At 40.9% G+C, this 19,812-nt stretch overlaps 1 protein-coding gene across 6 annotated transcripts; it reads left to right on the top strand.

The window, feature by feature from the left end:
* Positions 1-345: 345 nt before the first annotated feature.
* Henmt1 (HEN methyltransferase 1) lies at positions 346-14,996 on the top strand. Of its 6 annotated transcripts, none has more exons than XM_063255289.1 (8): positions 346-363; positions 1,534-1,639; positions 3,138-3,266; positions 5,924-6,036; positions 6,752-6,886; positions 11,332-11,511; positions 12,759-12,936; positions 14,246-14,996. In XM_063255289.1, the coding sequence occupies exons 2-8, from the start codon at positions 1,613-1,615 to the stop codon at positions 14,663-14,665; spliced, it is 1,182 nt and encodes a 393-aa protein (XP_063111359.1). In that variant the 5' UTR covers positions 346-363; positions 1,534-1,612; the 3' UTR covers positions 14,666-14,996. The 6 variants fall into 6 exon arrangements, with proteins under 6 accessions (XP_063111359.1, XP_023417077.1, XP_012998616.2 ...); XM_023561309.2 differs by lacking the exon at positions 346-363 and adding an exon at positions 546-694; XM_013143162.3 differs by lacking the exon at positions 346-363 and adding an exon at positions 546-709.
* The last annotated feature ends 4,816 nt before the right edge of the window (positions 14,997-19,812 follow it).

Here is a 19,812-nt window from a genome sequence, read left to right as displayed (position 1 = left end):
GTCTCTGAAAGGAAACAAAAGGCACAAGTCAGTAAGTTTAAGTGATCAGCATTCAGTCCACAGCGTGTGGCAAAACCAGTCGAGAGTCTGGGAGCTGAAAGAATATTTTCTTAGCGTTCAGCCATTTTGGGGCCAACTTCACACGGCTGTAGGGCAACTGTTTTGGGGTCAGAGTTGGGGACTCTTCTGCACTCGCTACTGGGGAGCCCCGCTGCTCCCCTGGCCCTTCCCGTCAGGCAGACGTTCCCGGCAGGGGGAGAGCAAGACACCGAACAGCCGGGCCAGCCGCCGCTCCAGGGGCGCCGCCTCCACCCAACAGTTGACGGCCCGCCTAGCCGGGCGAAGGGCGCAACGCTCCCCTTGGTGCGGGTCAGACTTAGAAAATGGCTTCGGAGCATGCGCCGCAGTGGCCGTTAAGCGCCCCCAAACCGACGCCCGGCAATGAAGCGCCCGCAGGGAGGCGGTGTCAGGCGGAGTTGCGAGCGTCGGGGGCGGAGCCGGGCGCACGTCCAGGACGCGCACGGGGGGGGCGGGGGACGGGGGGTGCGGGGCGGCTGCGCAGGTGTGGCCTGTGCGGTTAAGCCGGGCTCGGGGCTGCTCGGGCTGACCGTGAGGCCGGAGTTTAAGGCCGACGCTCGGTTGCGAAACCCGAAACCTGCTCGCGGCGCCGCCCTCTGCTTCTCCGCCTCCGAGGGTATCTTTCTCAGAGGTGGGGCTGGTGCCTCGCGGGGGAAGACCGGGCGTTGACTCGCTTGCCCAGCGCTTCAGGATAGGACTCTGGGTATTACTGGGAGCCACCGGTTAATTTGGTGCCCACATTTCAGGCTGAGTTTTGGTTGATTGAAGATCTGTGGGCAGTTGAGAACCAAGTTCTAAATTCAAGCCTGTGAGTGAATTGGATTGATGTTGCAGCATTAGGGGCACTCGAAATTTTATTTTTATAAAGTTTGAAAACGTTACTGAGAGCAGTACGGATGATGTTGAGTGTTTCAACATTGAAATGGGCAGAGTGCAGGAGTTTATTTCACTTTGTATCAGATTGTACTAATAGTAGTGGAAAGAAAGATTGAGTGTTATTGCGCTTAGGTAAGTTTGAGGTAATGGAAAATTATGCTTCCAAGCCTGTTTGCTAGTGGCTGAAACAGTACTTGCAGGATAAACTTTGTGGTTTAAAAAGTAACACATAAGAATAGAGTAAGCAGCCAGGCATAGTGGCTCACACCTGTAATCCCAGCACTCGGGAGGCTGAGGCAAGAGGAGCGTTGCGATTTCGAGACCAGCCTGGGCTATAAAGTGAGCTCAAGGCCAGCCTGAACTGCATAGAGAGACCCTGTCTCAAAAAAAACAGAAAAAAGAGGAAGCCCCTCTCCCTTCTCTTCCCATCTGGGCAGCCATTTCAAATTTTTCTTTTTTGTGGGGGGTGGGGGCGGGGGGGTGTTGCTCAAGCTGGACTTAAATTCTCCTACTTCAGCCGCGCCACTGGCCACCACTCCCAGTAGGTGTCTCTATGAAAATGAAATTTTGTATTTGCAGTTGAGTCGCTCTTCATTTTTTGATTCGAAGCTTGAGGGATATATCTGAGTTCTTTGTCTCAAGGAAACTTGGAAATAAAATGGAAATGGAAGAAATGAATGTGCAGGTAAATGCCACCCTTCTTACTGGCCAACATGAGTTTCAGATTTATAATAGCTTTGTATTGGGGAGATTACAAGCAAAATCTATCCCCTTTAGGCCCTAGCATTTCCTTGAATGTTGAACTACACAAGACTTTACATTGATGAAATGTCTGCATTTGATGTCTATAAAGTACATCAGTGTTTTTAATCACCGCTACTTTAAAATTGCTACTTTAAAAAACACTAGCTCTAATGTAAACATGTGAATGAATTACCTGGAGACTATAGATTTTGTTTGAGGAGGTCTGGTGTATGCATTCCTATGAAATGTCCAGGGGTTTGCAGTACCTAAGCTGTGGTAGGTACTTGTAACAACTAGATATTTGAAATATGACTGGAGCAACTGGACAAGGAATCAAACCTTAATTTCATTAATTTAAGTTTAAAAATAAATATTTAGGGCTGGGCTGTAGCTCAGTGGTAACGGTTGTGTGAAGTCCTGGGTTCCATCCCTAGCATTGAAAAAAAAAGTTGCATGTGTGGCATGTATTTTATATTTTATGTAGTACTGAGGATTGCAGAGCCTCTCATATGCTAGGCAAGCACTCTTATCAATGAGTAATATGACCCTTGCTTGCATTTTATTTTTATTGGACAGTTACTCTACATATCACAGGCCTATTGGTCTAACAAGAGCGACAGCAGTTATAGATTGGTTTTCTAAATCCTGCTTTTTTGTCTTGGAGTCTGTTAAAGGAGTTGTTTGTTCTAACTTTATTTAGGACTGTTGCAGTGAGCACTGTGGTGAGCCTTACTAGGTACAGAATGGGCAACTGGGGATATATGCGAAGATTGGGATGTAGGGCCGTAGGGCAGGTGGATGGAAAGTCGAGACATCAAGAATAGGGGGGTTCTTGCTAAACAGACTTAACAGGATTTCTGCTGAAGGCAGGTCAAGGGCTTACACATCAAGAGTAGGGGATAAAGAATTTGATTAGGTCATAAAGGGTGATTAGATATAAAGGTGAGAGATTCTTTTTCCACAGACTTATAATTTTTATTAGTATAGGTTTGCAGTATATAATGACTACATTCATTGTGGTATGTGTACGGTTTCACTGAATTCTTGCCTAAACTGGGCTGCGCAGTAAAGCCTGAGTCAAAGGCTACAGAGAGGCACGAGTAAAGCTGGTCCAGAAAGTCTTTTGTTACTCATTTTCCAGCCTCCTATCAGGAACAAAGGCTTTGGCAGTTCACAAAAGGCCCTCTGTGGTTAGGAGGCTTCTAATTGTTATGATACTCACTGGTAATGTTGCTCTCAGCTGAAACTAAGCTGTCAGAAGCTTGAAGTCCAATTCTCACCTGCAGAAAGGTAGAAGGTGAAGATCTGTGGAGAAAATGCAGTGCTGCCTATGACCTCCCAAGAACATGAGGAGGGGGCTGGTGTGTTCTTCAGAGCGATTGGGAGGAAAGAAAGATTTCTCCTCCTTATTTAATTTCTATTTGTTTGCAAATTTTCAGTGCAATAGTGTGGTTGATGGTAATTTTGAAGAAGTCTGCCCAGAGAAGGTAATTAGGTTTAAACCTCCCTTGTACAAACAACGATACCAGTTTGTAAGAGATTTAGTGGATCAACATGAACCTAAGAAGGTAGGTATCTCTCTCCAGACACTTTACTAGTATTCTGTGAAGTGGTTGGTCAGATTCATTAGTAACTGCTCTTACTTTGAGCTGTGTCCTCTGTCCTTGTCTTTCTTTGTATGTAGTTCTGTGTGTATGTGTGTGTAGTCGTTCTTGCAATAGTTCTCAGTTGTCTTATGTTCTACATTCATACAATTTTGAATTTTATATCCACTTCTGTTTTTTCCTGCTTTTTTCCAATTTAGTCTGCTTTTGCTTCCTGCCCCAGGATTTGCCTTTATAAAGATTCTTATCTGTTAAATAAAAAGCCTGGGCCAGAGGGAGGCAAAATCTATTGAGATGGTAATTAAGAATTTGATAGCAGGTTTGGTTTTCAGAGAATATAAATTCCTTTACAGGCTTCAGGTCTGATATTTTATTTTTGGCTTCTTGATTTTCAGGCATATTGTCATTATGCATTCATAAAACACCTTATTATTTTCTTACATTGTACTAATAGTTGGATGACTTGGTTTCTAGTCTACGTTATACTTTAGTTTCTTAACTTTAATAATGAGAGGCTTTGAATTGTTTTCTCTTTCTTTCTTTTTAGTTTTTGAGATTGAGTCTCGCTTTGTAGTACAACCCAACCTTAAACCTACTGTGTAGTTTAGGCTTGCCTCAAACTCATCGTAATCTTTATGCCTCGGCCTCCTGAGTGCTGGGATTATAGACACGTACGACCATGCCTGGTTTAGGCATTTTCTTTAGGTTTTTTTTTTTCCTCCAGTTTGAAGTCTCCATCAATCCATGTTTTTATATCTTTCATTTGTTATAGTTCCTTTGTTTCTTCTTATATCTTGTAGGTTTTCTATTGTGCTATAGTATAGTTCCTTTTTATGTTTTGTTTGGGACATAAGTATTTACCATTAGGTTTTCTTTGTTTAATGACATTTTACATATTTATTTGTCTAAAGGCTTTTGCTTTGATAACTGCTTTCTCATCAGTATTCCATGTTCTCTTTATGTTAAGCATGACCTTAGTTCATCTTCAGTGAATTGAAAATAAATTCTACATATTAAAGAGTTACAGTATAAAAAGGAAAACAAAAAAATTGAGAAAAATGTAGGATAATATGAATTAGACTTTTTAAACAGTTAACTAGAAACCTTTCAAAGATGCCATAAAAAGAAAAGATTTTATTACATAAAAATTGTGAACTCCTCTGTGTGATAGGAGATACCATGAACCAAATCAAAAGCTAAATTGTAGATGTGAAGAAAACGTTGGCCACACAGAAGAAAGATTTAATATATGAAGAATGCTTTTGAATTGATTAGGAAAAGAAGAGCTGCAGTAGAAAAATGAGCGAAGGAAATAAAAATACACATTTTGCAGATTAGGTCATGCAGTTGACTGTTTTTCACTTTTTATTTTTTTTGTGATTCTGGGAATTGAACCAGGGTTCACACTGAGTTGCTTTCTTAACCCTTTTTAAAGTTTTTTTTTTTTTTTTTTAATTTTAAGGAGACAGGGCTTTGTTAAGCTGCCCCGCTAGGCTTGAGTTTGCAGTTCTTTTGCCTTAACCTCCTTGAGTTGTGGGATTACAATGCGTACCACCTTATTATTAATTTTTTAAAAATTTTTTGTGAGAAATAGGGGTCTTACTGTGTTATCCACGCTGGCCTTTAAGCAAATAGCAAGACCTCATTCAAAAAGGGGGGAAAAAGGCAACAGGCATGATAGCATATCCCCATAATCCCAGTTACCTGGAAGGCTGGAACAGGCAACTTGGTGAGACTTTGTCTCCAAAGAAAAAATAAAAAGGATTGGGGATATAACTTAATGGCAGAGTACCTGTGGTTTAAACGCCCCCCCCCCCCAAATTTTTAAATAAGTTACCTTCCTTCAGAGGAAGTCATGATTTCATGACCAAGCCACTATCATAATGAATTTGATGTTCTGTCTTAGATTAGGTGTAGGTTCGGTGAACATCTAGATGAAAGGTTTCTTCTTCTGTTAACATTCTTTTGCTTAGACATTTCTCCTGCTTTAATGACACTAGGGTTCTCTGACACATGCACACACAGAGAGGTATCCACTGATGTCTTGATGACCTTTCAGGCACATGTATTCAGTTAAAGTGGCTTTTTTATAGACCAGTAAGAATTTCATATGGTTTGAGGTGATTGTTTTGTCAAATAAGAAATTAAATTTCTCTATATGGAAAATAAGGGGGCCAGGGATTTAGCTCAGCGGCATAAGCGCCTGTCTGGCACACGCAAGGTCGTGAGTTCGACCCCGGTACCAAAAAAAATAAATAAATAAAAGAAGCCATACATGGAAAATAAAAGCAATGTTTTAGAGAGCCTTGTTTGCTGAAACGTGAAACTATGAATATTTATGACTCCAGCTTCTGATTCGAAATGGGAAAACTGCATATGCCTAATCTTTCTATCTTTCTTAGTCAAATACGGACAATAGTAATAGCTGGAGTAGGAACAGTTATTTTCCCAGAAGCTTAAAATCTCAGATTAATTCTATTTTTAGGCACACAATTCCGCTAAAAAGATCTTTCCCTATAATGGTTTTATCACTGATACACAGTCCCCCCACACTTCCAGTTTCTGGTTCGTATTTTCCTGGCTACACATGTCTTTGAAATGTCATTCTGTTTCTTGTACAGGTTGCAGACCTGGGATGTGGTGATACTGAGCTCCTAAGGCTGCTAAAAATCTACCCATGCATCCAACTGCTTGTTGGAGTAGATATTGATGAGGAAAAATTACAGTCAAATGGGTAATACGTAGTCCTGTGTTTTATATGTGGTTCATCTCCCAGAGATGTATGTGTTGAAATGTGGCTGTCAGCATGGTGGTGCTGAGGTGGTGAAGCTGTTGGGAGGTGGTTGCTAGCAGAAGGTAACATGCTGTTGGGGGCTCAACTCTGAATGATTGAAGTCTGTCTTGGGGGAGTGTGTTAGGCTTTGGGATTAGATTAGTTCTGAGTGAGTTATAAAGCATGGCCATCCCATGTGCTTAGCCCTTTCAAGCAAACATTTCCCCTTCCGCTGCAGATTATTTTGAGAATGTTTTTCTTCTAAAGTACAGATAGCTGAGAATCAGTGATCCAAAGCAAGCTGGAAGACCACAAGTATTAAAAATGAGAACAACATCAAATATTCTCAAAAGAATTTATTCTCATTGGCTTGTAGCCTCCTACTATGAAAGGAAGCTGCCCTATGACCTAGGTTTAGTATATCAAGATGAGGAAACAATCCAAGTCAGATTTGCAGTTGTGTAGGCAGATGATTACCAAGGGATCTGAGATCTATAGCTTGGAAATTAAAAAAATTTTTTTTTAAATTTATTGTAGTAGGGATCAAACACAGGGCTTTCTGTATGCTGGCTACCACTGGTACTGCTGGTACCACCACTAAGCATATCTTCAGCCTGAGAGTTTCTGAATAGATTTTGCATATTATGTTTCTTACTTATGCAGTAATTCTTTGCAGACATCATTTGTCTCCCTATTTGGGGGAGTTTGTGAAACCCCGAGATCTGGATTTGACTGTTACCTTGTATCACGGCTCTGTTGTGGAGAGAGACTCCCGTTTGCTTGGATTTGACTTGATAACATGCATTGAGTTGTAAGTTTTAAGTTTTCAACTGTGTTAACCGTTCATTCTGAAAAATATGAAAAGATTAGTTTCCGTAATGTTAGTGTTTTAAATATTTGAGTCTTGATTATTATTTGCAATGAAAATTGCTTATCAGTTGAGAATATCTTTTTATTCTCACTTAGTATTTTACTTGGAAATTCCAAATGTACACATAAGTTGCAAAAAATTTAATAGTACCAAGAACACCTGTATATCATTTACCTAGGTTTACCCATTAGTGTTTTTCTCCTTGCTTTAGCATCTGTACATATGCACTCTCCACTAATAGTTTTTTTCTGAGCTAACTAGATTATAAATCTAGTTTTTTCTGAACTAGGCTATAGATATCGTGGATCTTTGCCCCTGATACAAAAATTCAGTTTGTATTTCTAAGACAAAGGCTTATGGAACTAGTTCTTCATTCCTCATTTTAATGTTTTTTAAATTTTGGACTCCTGCTAGTTAAATTCAGGTTACGCATCCTTGGAATACTGTAGAAAACTGCATAGGTATTTGGTCTTTTTTGGACCATCCCAATTGAGAACATATAATGTCCACCTGTCCCTTGGTGATGTTAATTTTGATCTTCCCAGTCATAGTGTTTGCTCCACTATATAATTACTGGGTTTTTTTTTTTTTTGCCTTTTTTGTTTAATCACAGCTGTGGGGCAGTCTGGGGAGACACAGAGTATGCAGGTGTCTTTCCTTTCATGCATGTTTACCTATATATAACATTGTGAAGGCTCAGTCCTTATTAACATGGTGGGAAGTAGTTTTTGTGATTATAATTCTCTTTCTGCGTTTACTAGAAAGCCCATGGCATTTTACCATTGAGCAAGACCCTTTCTTTACTCTTTATCAATATATAATTCCTATGTTTTTAGTGGTTTATGATTTATTCACTTATTTTCTTGCTTGTTTGTTTTAGGCTTTGCCAGTGGGGTCTTTTGCCTTACTTGGTTCCTATGTCCTTGTGATATGTCTTATTTGTGAGCACTTATTTTTTGAAATAATAAGATGTTTAAGGTTCCTGTTGTACAGTTCTTTCCTTAGTCTTGGGACTGTACGTACCTGACTCCATTCTTTTTTTATTACTATATATTTTCCTACTGTAAGAATGTAATGTAATCTGTCTTAGTCACTTTCTCCTTGCTAGACATAAAACCTGACACCCACAACTTGAAGACAGGTTTGTATTTTATGGTTTCAGTCCATGGTTGGCAGGCTCTAAGGCAAAAACAGAACGACAGAGGAATGTGATGGAGGAAAAGGTGTTCAACCCATGGCAACCAGGAAGCAGAGATAGAGGAGAAGAGCTGGGGATGAGAATATATCATTATAGTTTGGGTCTAAAAGTAATCCACCAAATCTCATGTGTTTGAAAGGTGATTGATCCATGGAGGCCCTGTACTAGCAGTAGGTCCTCCCACTGGTGAGTTCAGCAGCCTAGGGTGCTGTTGGGAGGGAAAGTCTGGTCAGAAGTGGGACATCAGGGATGTGACCTAGAAGGGTGTGTTTCTCTCTCCAGCTCTTCCCTTTTCTCTGCTTCCTGGCCGCTGTGACATGAGCTTTTCCTCTGCTATACGCCTCTACCATGCTGTGTTTATCTTGGAGCTGTCAGACCATGGATCATAACCTTCTTTCAAGTTGTGGTTATGTGGTATTGCGTCTTAGCAATGAGGAAAATGACTAAGATTTGACTGTTACCTTGTATCATGGCTGTGTTGTGGAGAGAGACTTCGGGGAAAGAAGAGTGTCAAGGGAGGAACTGGGGAGGTAGATAAACGATTCAGAGCCACATGCTGGTGATCATGTCTTCTGACCAGACCATACCTCCAAATTACCAATCAGTTCTAAGGCCCATAATTCAGTTACCTTCCCCAACCCCTGCCTCTGAGTGCTTGAGGCTCTTGGAAGATATTTGCTTGTAAACCATAAGAGAGTCCTGTTCCCAGTTGAAATCTCCTGAGTCCAGATTTTGCTCACTGCTTTCCTATTAGCATTTTGGTCTTCTGAACTATTATCAGAATTTACCATCAAGCTCTGCTTATAGCATTTTCTTGTTGACATCTCCAAACCTTTCTAAACTCCTCCCACAAACTAGTCCCAAAAGCCTCAGAACCAAATGGTATGATCACAGCAGCAGCCGCTACTAATATCTGTCTTAGTCACTTTCCATTGCTTGTCATAATACCTGACACTTGCAATTTAAAGGAGGAGAGGTTTATTGTGGCTCAAGGTTTCAGTCAGTGGTGGACAAGCTCTAAGGCAGGAACAGAATGGCAGAGGGGCATGGCAGAGGGTTATGGGTTTGAACAAGGGAGAAGCTGGCACAAGCATACACCCTTCCAGGTCATGCCTGGTGGAATGGCTCACCTCCTAACAGGGCATTTAGCTACTGAACTCATTAATGGATGAAGTCAGTGATGGATATAGTATCCCCATAGTCCAATCATTTCCATACAGTTTTGGGGACATTTTAGATCTCCATGGCAATGTATTTAACCAGCATTTAAAATGACATGGTTGCTTTGCATGGCTTTGTTTATATGTTTTTGTATACATGAGTTCAACTGTGGTGTAAACTCCTAGATATAAAATTGCTAGGTTAAAGGACATACAAATTTTTAATTTTGATGGCCCTTTTGGTTATGGTGCAGGTTTGAGTTGTAGAAGAGAGTCCAGATAGTGGATGAAAGAAAGTGGAACCTAGTTTTTCTAAATAGTCCTGAGCTGAGGGTCCGTATTTTGTCATTGCATGGCTCTTTGAAATCACTGAGAAACCAAATTCTATTGTTCTGCTCTTGCAGTGTTATATCCATGTGTACAGTTGTAGCTGCTCTCAAACATTCTTTTAAAAGAAAAATATTTATAAATTGATGTATTTTTATAAAGCATGTGTATTCATTTATTAGAAATACATATTTGCATTGGTGTATGAAGAGATTTGTATTACACAGTATCTATGTGGCTTTTATGTTACTGAGTATGGTGAGGCACCCCAGACAGGCAGAATGGTGATATATATTCACATACTTTTTTTTTTGCAGTGCTAGAGATTAAACCCAGGGCTTCACCCATGACTAAATAGGCATACTACAACTGCACTAAACCCACAGCACTGTCTTTCTTTCTAATGTATGGTAAAGCAATCAGTTGCCCTTTAATCATGTTATTCTGTAACTGTAATTTTTGTTATATGTAGTATTTGTACCAGTGATGCAAAGAAGCCCAATGGGATAACAATTTGAGGGATTGCTAGATTTTTTCTGCTTGTAACAGATTATGTTTACTTTCAATACTTCTTTGTATAATTGGTTGAAAGGTCAGGATTCTTGTGCTCATTAGTGTTCTGAGATAGAGGTCCTCAAGTGTGGTGAGATTATCTTCCTACCTCTTATTCAACATAGCTTCTGGTTTGCTTGCAAATTCATTTGAGGCTGAACCCCTTGTGAAGCAGTTTTGTCAAAGTCTAGAGTTTTTAGAGCTTATTGACATAGGATTTCAGCAGTATTCTGTCAGACTCATTTTCATTAATACTCAAATTTACCAAAAGTGGCAGGAATGGTACAAGGAACTTCATGGGTTCACCAACTGTTAGTTTTTCACCTCTTTTACATAGACATTTTTCTAAATGTTTTCTGTATGTTTTTCATCTGAATCATTTGAGAGCAAGTTGGAGACACTGTGTCTCTTTTCCTCTAAATACAGCTGTATACTTTCTAAGAACAAATACTTCACTTTTATAACCACTGAGTACTGACTTAGGAAATATCACAGTGATACAGTAATACTATGTAATGTACAATCCATACTCAAAATCCATCAGTTCCAGTAATGTCTTGGTAACATTTTGAAACTTAGGTAGACTTTAAAACAGTCCAAGATCACACAGACATTTTTAATTTTCATGTCTGTTGGATATCTTTTAATTCGGAGGGAGTCTGCTCAGTCTTTCTAATTTATTTGCTCTTTAATCCATTTTTTTTCTTTTTGTGATGCTAAAGATTGTATCCAGGGACTCACGAATGCTAGGTAGAGGCTTTACTGTTGAGCACCAGCCTTGACCTTTATTTTTGAATAATACATGATAAATATTTTGTAAAATGTCTCAACCCTCAGTCTGGGTTTGTATATGACCTCATTATTAGATCCACTGTATTTTTTAAATTTTTATACACTTTTTCTTTTCGAGTGTTGATAATGTGCCCCATAGAGCTCAGCAGAAGAACTTAGTTAGTTGAAAGAGCACCATGGGCAAGGCTGGGGGATAGGGAAAGATTAGAATATGTGAATAACTGTTGATAGGTTGTAGTACTGCTGGATATTCAAAGAAAAGTTAAATCAGTATAGAGATGGAAATTGCTTGTCAATTAGGAGAGTACTTTCCAGATAAGATAGGTTAGTAATGTCTTTTCCATTAACCATTTTAGAATAGAACATTTGGATACAGATCATCTGGCCAGATTTCCTGAAGTGGTGTTTGGGTACCTGTCTCCAGCCATGATTGTCATCAGCACACCCAATTCTGAATTCAACCCCCTGTTTCCCATAGTGACCCTAAGAGATGTAGACCATAAGTTTGAGTGGAACAGAATGGAATTTCAGACCTGGTAAGTTTCAAAAGGTTCTTTTTTGTTTGATTCTTAGAAACCCTATTGGAATTTAAGGTCCTAGGAAGTAAACCTTTATATTTGTATCTTACCTAAATTCTTTCTTTATTCTAATGAAATCCCAGTGTGTAACATATTGTGGAATAAGATCACAAGGGAACTGCCCCATCTGGGCAGCTGTGGAAAGGGTGTATGGCATCGAGTGCTGCGCAGGTGAAGGCATCTGTAGTGTTGGCATGAGAAAGGGCAGGGTCTGAGGCTGTGAAGTGAGCCCGTGCCAATGTCCAGCAGTAGCTCCTTGGGCTTGCTCACATTTTGGAGTAATTGTAAACCCAGAGGGACAGTTGAGGCTTAGCTTTTGTGGTTTCCCTGTGCAGCCCTCACTCTGTGTGCTCTGTAACTTTTTCTCTTCCATATTCTATTTTTTTTTTTTGTCTTTTTCGTTTTTTATTGGTACCCGGGATCGAACTCACGACTGCCTGCTTGCAAGGCAGGCGCTTATGCTGCTGAGCTAAATCCCCAGCCCCTCTCTTCCATATTCTTACGGACTTGCAAACTGACATTTGTGTCACTGTCTCTTCTCCTCATTAGAAACTAAGTGAACCTTGTGATGTAGCAGCATTATTGTTGGTATAGGAATATGTAATGTGGAAATTCTTTAATTCATTTTTTTCATATTCTACCACTGATTGGAATTTATTTAATGATATGCATTCTAATTTATTTCTTTATCTTTTGCGTACATGTAAATGTCAGGGTCATTCTCCTTATAGTGGCAACATAAAGCATGTATTCTGCATGAATGTTCTGGCTGGGTGTGGTGGCACATATCTGTGATCTTAGCACCGTGGAGGCTCAAGCAGGATGACTGCAAGTTTGAGCCCAGCTTGGGCAACTTAAGGACTTAGTGAGACCCAGTATCAAACATGGGGGTTGGGAGAGGCCCTGGGTTCAGTTTGTAGTACACAGAAACAAACAGTTCCTCTAGTTAGAAAGTCTGTAAATTGGCTTTTCACTTTCCCATTATATTTCAAATGAAAACAAATTTTATCTTATATAAAACATAGGAGGCTGTTGTGAAAATCCAGGAGTGTGAGAAGGACCCAGGGACAAAGGAATCGGGGCCTTGGGGATGCGCTGGGAACTGAAATGCAAGTGGCTGGAATTTACTTGACAGAAATTACTTACTGAGCAAATTACTGAAAAGTAGCTGTATGTTTAGAAAAACGATTTCATTTTTATTCCAGGGCTTTACAAGTGGCAAATCACTACAATTACTCTGTGGAGTTTACAGGGGTAGGCAAACCGCCAGCTGGTGCTGAGCACGTTGGATTCTGCACCCAGATAGGCGTCTTCCGGAAAAACAGCAGAGAGGCAGCCGGGCTCTGTGTTTCAGAGCAGCACCATCAGCATGTTTATAAAGCTGTGAGTACTGTTGATGAGGTAGCACTCAGGCAAAAAGTATGTTGCTTAGGATGGTGGACATTTTTTTTTTTTCTTGTAAGAGTACCCAAAGTAGAGATGAGCATGAATTTCCTCATTTTGAGTCTCAGTTTGAGTGATCCTTTGGACCCCACAACCCTTGTAAGAGTTGGTCTACTGATCCTCTGAGACTGGTTGGCCCCTTGGCATTTCTCAAGGCACATTAATGAGAACGCTCTTCTGCTGGAGTTTTAGAATACTTCCAGCAACAACATCTGTAATCTCTTCAGATTACCTGTGTTAAATAGAAAGCAAGCCAAGCTGGACACAATGGTGCATACCTGTAATTTTAGCTATTCAGGATGCTGAGGTAGGAGGATCACTAGTTCAAGGCCTTGCTGGGCCACTTAGTGATTCTGTCTCGAAATAAAAGTCGGGCATATGATTGATTGGTATAGCACTTGCCTAACATGCCTAATTCTTAGGGTGTCAAGTGCATATGTGCACAAACACACACAAAACTAAAGATCCAGAAGAAACATATTTTGCCTTTTCAACTGAACCATTTCCCTCCCTTCCTGCTTTTCCCTCCCTTTTCTTGAGAGTCTCACTTTGTTACCTAGAGTGGACTGAACTGGGTTGAGATCCTCTCGAGTCAGCCTTCCCAGCAGCTTGGGACCACAGGCACATGCCAACATATCCAGATTGAACTGTTTTTCCTTTTTTACCCTTTTCTTTGTACACTAAGTCCACAACTTATTAACAAGTTCTGTTCTGGGAGAAGGTTCATAAGTCAGATTTGTTCTTAGATCCAGCAAAGTGAGTCTTACACACACTTGACACAAATGTACAGTGTAAAGCATAAAAAAACCAAACACACACACACATACACACATACTGTAAAGAAACTATTTTCCTTTTATAGTTACTTTAAAATGGTAAGGTAGACATGGGAGATACTTCTGTGATTTGTTCATATCTATGAATATTTGTAATTTGAGTTTTTTCATTTCTGTGAAAGTTCACACATCAAATATTACAGGTAAGGAAATTAATGTAATAAGAAGTAAACATATTGGACTAGTGTGCTTTGGTGTAAACCTGGCTGAGAGGCTTTGGCCATTAGAATTGGAAAATCAGATAATTAATGTCAGTGTTGAGTCCCATTACTGGGCCATTTACATTGAGGATCTGGCCCTCTCCAATATGTAACAACATAATCCAATAAGACTTACAGTTAATTCTTTTGTGACAGAGTACTCATAGCTTTGAATATTTCCCTCTCTTATGTGTTCTGCTTCTTTTCCTTCAGGTTTACACCACCACCTACCCAAGTTTACAGCAGGAAAGAGTGCTCAAATTTGAACTGGTGGGGGAAGTGTTGTTACAAGTGGAGCGCCTGCGACTGGGGTACCTGCGAATGCTGCGGCAGCGGAAAAGGTCAGGCCGGTGGCCTCAGGACCCTCCTGTGGCCCCCAGTCTGCTGTTGGGGGAAGTCTTCACCGAAGCTGAGAAAGCCAGGATAGAGAATTCTCCCAAGCCCTTCTGCCAAGGGAACCGGTTTTTCATACCCCTGCAGAGACTCCTCGCGTATCCCAGACTGCACCGCTTGCCTGTGGATGAAGAGCGGGTGCGCTCACTTCTCGCTGACTCAGTGTGTTTGAGTAGTGACGGTTCTGCGGTCACGGTTAACCTGCGTAATTCGTGGGATTGTGAACCTGAAGATAACTGAGCCATCGTATTTCCCAAAGTTCAAAGTGGTAGTTGAACTGGCTCAGAATTTAAGCTTTTTTTTTTTTGGTATAGTCTTATTCAACTGACATTTAAGAAGTTTTAACACAAGCCATTCCTGAACTGGTGGACTTATGGTATAGTACAGTTGCTTTTTACCTGAGAAATGTGTTGGGGTTTAACTAAAAGCAGTGTGCTTTTTTCAGTTGGAAATTTTCTTTGATGTTTTCTCAAGAATGAAGAAATTGGATATGATACTGTGTTAATTTTGAGTGTACCCATATTTCGATGTTTGAGCCATGTGTTGAATGAGATTAAAAAATGCAGAAGTACACACTGTAATTTCAGCTACTCAGGAAGCTGAGGCAGGAGGATTGCAAATTAGACCACCTGGTCAATTTCCCAAGGCCTTTCTTAAAATAAAAATGACTGGGGATTTTAGAATGGGGAGCACTTGCCTACCATGCCTGAGGCCCTGTCTCTAGTCTCCACTGCTGGGAAAAAAGGTGATTAAATGTACTGTTTAAACCTTTTCTCAAGGTTTAATATCTTAAAAAGCTCTCTGAATAGCTTTAAAACATTTCTGGGATTCTCTTTGGGGCCAAATTATTACCTACCATTTCCTAAAAACTTAAGAATGCAGATGTTTGTTTTCTGAGACATGGTCTTACTATTTAGTTCAAATGCAGATATTTGAAGAGCATAGAGCATAGAGGTCTCTGTGGTATAACCCCTCTTCTCCTTTTCCCTCCCCTCCCCTCCCCTCCCCTCCCCTCCTCTCCCCTCCCCTCCCCTCCCTTCTGTGCAGTGTTGAGTACTGAACCCAGGCCCCTGTGTGCGAAGGAAACACTACCACTGAGCCACATCCTCAGTCCTGTCTCTCTTGAGCACCTGCTTCTCTAGGAATTCACTGTCAGCACTGGGATGGAATTAACAATGGGAGACAAAAAATATAGCTTGGCTTGCTAGGGAAAAAAGTGGAAATGAGACTTTTCTATTGAAAGCAAAGGAGTGTAAGCCAGTGGGGTGTGGCTGCTGTGGCACCAGAGGGACCTGGAGGTCTGTTCTGGCCACTGTGATATACTTAGCATGCCACCTTAGGGACAGAGAAGAAAATACGATCTCCAGCTACCATGTCCATGTTCCATACCAGCAAAAGGGAAAAGAGAAGGGAGAAGTGCCTGCCAGCTGCCTGGTCTGTTGCTATAAGTTGACTTTAAGACCTCAAAACGATATCTTGTGGCCACATATAGCAGCAGCAGAAGCTGAGAAGCATAGTTTATATTCTGACAGGTCACATATCTACTTGGTGGCCTTCTAAGCAACAAGAGAAAAGTGCGGACCCTGGCAAATTGTGCCATACCTGGACTATTCTGACTAACCCAAGATGGGCCCTGGTCAGGGGTGTTGATCCTGGGTGAGGCCTCCAGTGGGCAGTTGTGCTGAAGCTGAATTGTGAAGAAATAATAATTGGAAAGTAGATTTGGTGAGGATGGGAGACAAAGGACTCGGGAAGAAAAGCCTTTTAATCACATAACCTCTGCTAACAATCTGGTTTCTTCTTAAGTCTCATAGCCTCTTCCATCAGGCCTCCATGTATCTGTACTGAATCCTCCCCTCCACCCATACTCAAAAGTACACAGGACCAAGAGATCTGCATCCCTCCACATCCATCTCAAAGGCCCTCTGTTCTCACCTGTCTAGGCTCCTGTACAATTTTTGTCCTAAGGTTCCCTTGTCATCCTTGCTGTTTTTCACTGCTGCATTTTCTGGCTAGGATCAGCATCTTATCTTTCTCCAAAATTAACAGATTAACTTTGTTTCTGAAGCTTTATCAGTTGATCCTTCATCCTGTAAGAAATCTTTAAATGCTTGTTCACAGGCAAGGCAAGCACTCCACCATTAAGCCATGCCCCCAGCCTCTGTACTTGCATTGTTTGTGTTTTCTTCTTACCTTGATAAATTCTTTCTGTGCACATTAACAGGTTTATTAACATTCTAAGCCAGAGATCAGCAAATACTTCTACTGGGCTAGAGAGTAAATCTTTGCAGGTTTTGGGGTTTGTATCAGCAATTCAACTCTGCTTGAGTTGATGCAGAAGAGTAGCCATAGGTAATTCAACCTTGTGTCTATGTTCATTAAAACATCTGAAGGAAGGTTTGATCAGTAGTCTGTATATGGCTGGGGATCAAATCCAGGGCCTTGTGCATGTTAGGCAGGTGCTCTACCACTGAGCCTCACCCTCAGCCCAGATCCTTGTTCCAAAGGTACATTTACCCTTCAGCAGCACGGAAATGGAAAATTTTGTAAATGAAAAGGTAATTAGAGATTAAAATCTCTTGTAGTCAGGGGTGGTGAATTAAAATCGGGATATGGAGCTTATAATATTTTTATGATGGTCACCCAGAGTTGACACAAAGAAATGCAGGAAATCTATCCACAATGCTAAAGACATAGAATATTTAGCCGAAGGCCTTAATCCCATAGCAATGTCCTGCATGAGTCTAGATGAAGACCCAGAACTCATGACAATGCCTCCCATGAGTCCAACTGGAGAGCTAGAGCCCAATTGCCAGTCTCTTTTACGGATCAGTGCTGGGAAGGCCCAAAGGTCAGTGGTGGAAGCTAGAAAGTCTATGCCAGTGGGGTGAAGGAGCTGTGTTGGTAGGTAGAGGATTCTATGCTGGAGCCAAGAAGTCACACTAAAAGACCAGGGCTGTCCTGAAAAGCACCCCAGCCATCAGCGACATGGAGACCCCGAGCTGCTCTGACAAAAAGCACAGTCGAAGACATGCCAGGAAGCCAGCATGAGTAGTTCATCCTGGAGATTAAACGGCACACATCTTCCTCTCTGGAGCCAGGAAGCAATGTTTAATGTGAGGATCAGAGCTTCTTCAGGAGAACCAATGGCTCAAACAGCAACACACAGGAGAACCCACAGTGCTCAACACTTCCCTTCTCCTTCTCCAGTCTGTATTTATGCTGGCAACTTTCCTCAGGTGGAACATCTACTCTCAGCACCATGGTGATTTGATTCAGCTGGCGTTAAGTTGACCAGTTTTTAATCCATAACAAAATCCCTTCTGCTATAAATGCAGAAAGCAGCCAGCTAGGCTTGCTAAGGGAATTTTACCTTAATTATGTGCAGTGTGGGGCAATGGTCACATCACAAAGTTCTGACAGATGCTAAGGGAATAGGTGTGGCACAGGAAAAGTTCCATCTGAGACAGTGGACTGTGGACATTATTGGGACAGCAGAGTCCATTCTGGGGTCCTGGTAGCTATTGGTCATAGTAGTAAATACTACAGACCTACAGAGTGAACATTATTTAAGATTGTTTTTAAGACCGAATTGTCACTCACTCACAGTTCAAAGAAGCACGCAGAACAGTGGCAACCCACACTGGTATGTGTAGAGTCCTCTCTGTTCTTTGCAGAACGAGTTGCGTGCAGCTCCTAGCCCAGTTTGTCTCAGACCCCACAGAAGGGGACCTACCAGAATGAGGTGTCTTCTTCAGTCATTGCCCCTGTTGTCTGCTGTCCCTTCACTTCTATGGAGCACTTTAACTCACTGGGACTGTACTTCCCAAAATGAAATGGCGAATGGCCACTCTTTTGTTTCCTGTGCCACTCAGTTCGGAGAATTTTCTAGGAGCATCCTAAGGAATCAGACTTGCTGTCCTTCATATATGAAAGTTCAGTTTTCACAATCATGCCTTGGAATCAGTGGCTTCTTAAGGTCCACCTGGGTGTGGAAGACTTAAAAACTTTTTTGGTGCTGGTGATTGAATCCAAGGCCTTGTTTATACTAAGCATGCACACTCACTGAGCTATATGCCCAGCCAGAAGTTTTTATTTAATTTTTCCTTTTGCTTTTTTTTAGGGGAAATTCCTACTGGTAAAACATGTCCCTCGTATGTTGGGTAAAGCATATTTGCTGCTATCACATTTCTAGGGCTAAGCTCTGGTTTTAGATCATATGGTTTGAGGAGCCTCTGGTTGCAGGAGCTGTTGGAGGGAAAATATATTTTCTCTTAAATTTGTGTTCTGGCTTAAGATATTTGCTATCTTGATGGGGATGCCCGCAGCTACCTTTAACTCCAGTTCTCTGGAAAATAAGGAAACAAACAAAAATAACCAAATCCTAAGTGATCTCACTCTCTCTCTCTTTCCCTTCCCTTTTCCCTTCCTAGCTGGGGAGCCAGCAAATATGCATACTAGGCAAACACTGTACCAGTACACTATACCTCAGCCCTAAAAACTCTACCAGTTAAAAAATTGAAAATTTTTTCCTGTGATAACTTTAAAATTTAAGTTATGAAAATAAAAAGATTATGATGGTTTAGAATGATACAGAATTTAAGATGGATTTCATAATATCATAAATACCCTTAAAGTCTACTCTCCCATAGCCTCTCGGGCTGCCTGACCTCTCTAGGCAATTACTCCTCTAGAAGAGCAGTCCTATCCACCACTTCTCATACATTTCCAGTAACAAAGTTGTACTAGTAACTTTACATTTATGGTATTCTTACTACACATTTTGATGGAACTTTACCATTAGTAATGTCTTTTATAAATGCATCTGTACTCCATTCTTGATCATTATATGTACTTTTATAATACACTTATAAAATGCATAAAATTCATGATAAAACTCCCAAACTTCTCATAAGGATGCAAAGAAATGTCCCTGAGCAGACTGCCCTTGCTTACCTTCATTTCATTCCCCAGAAATCACTATCAAGTATTTCTTATGTTTCTTTCCAACTCACTAGAAGTAGATTTTAGTTTTGTAAAAACTAGTGGACTTTTGTGGTATTAGGTTGGGAATGGACCACACAGTATAATGCAGAGGACCCAAGCACAGCAAGTTAGGTCTTTGTCCCAAGAAATGCAGTGTATGATTGTGAAGAAGATGGAACAGTAGGAGGAACAGTTTTATTTGTAGATTTTTCTTTGAAAGCTTACACTGTTGCCTACTGCTTCTCGCATCTCCAGGGTAGATGTCAAATACATGTTACCAGATATTAGTTACCTCCCACTCCTACTTCCATGGTCTGAGAACTCCAGAAGCTTTCTGCTATCACAAAATATCTGAGACAATTACAGAGAAAAGGTCAGTTTTTGGCTTACAGTCTGGAAGT

This window comes from Cavia porcellus, unplaced genomic scaffold (genome assembly GCF_034190915.1).
Source record: "Cavia porcellus strain 051 isolate PalLab524CR breed Dunkin Hartley unplaced genomic scaffold, mCavPor4.1 scaffold_1, whole genome shotgun sequence".
NCBI lineage: Eukaryota > Metazoa > Chordata > Mammalia > Rodentia > Caviidae > Cavia > Cavia porcellus.
Note: the sequence above shows the minus strand (reverse complement) of the source record. Positions and strands in the feature narration are given on the sequence as shown.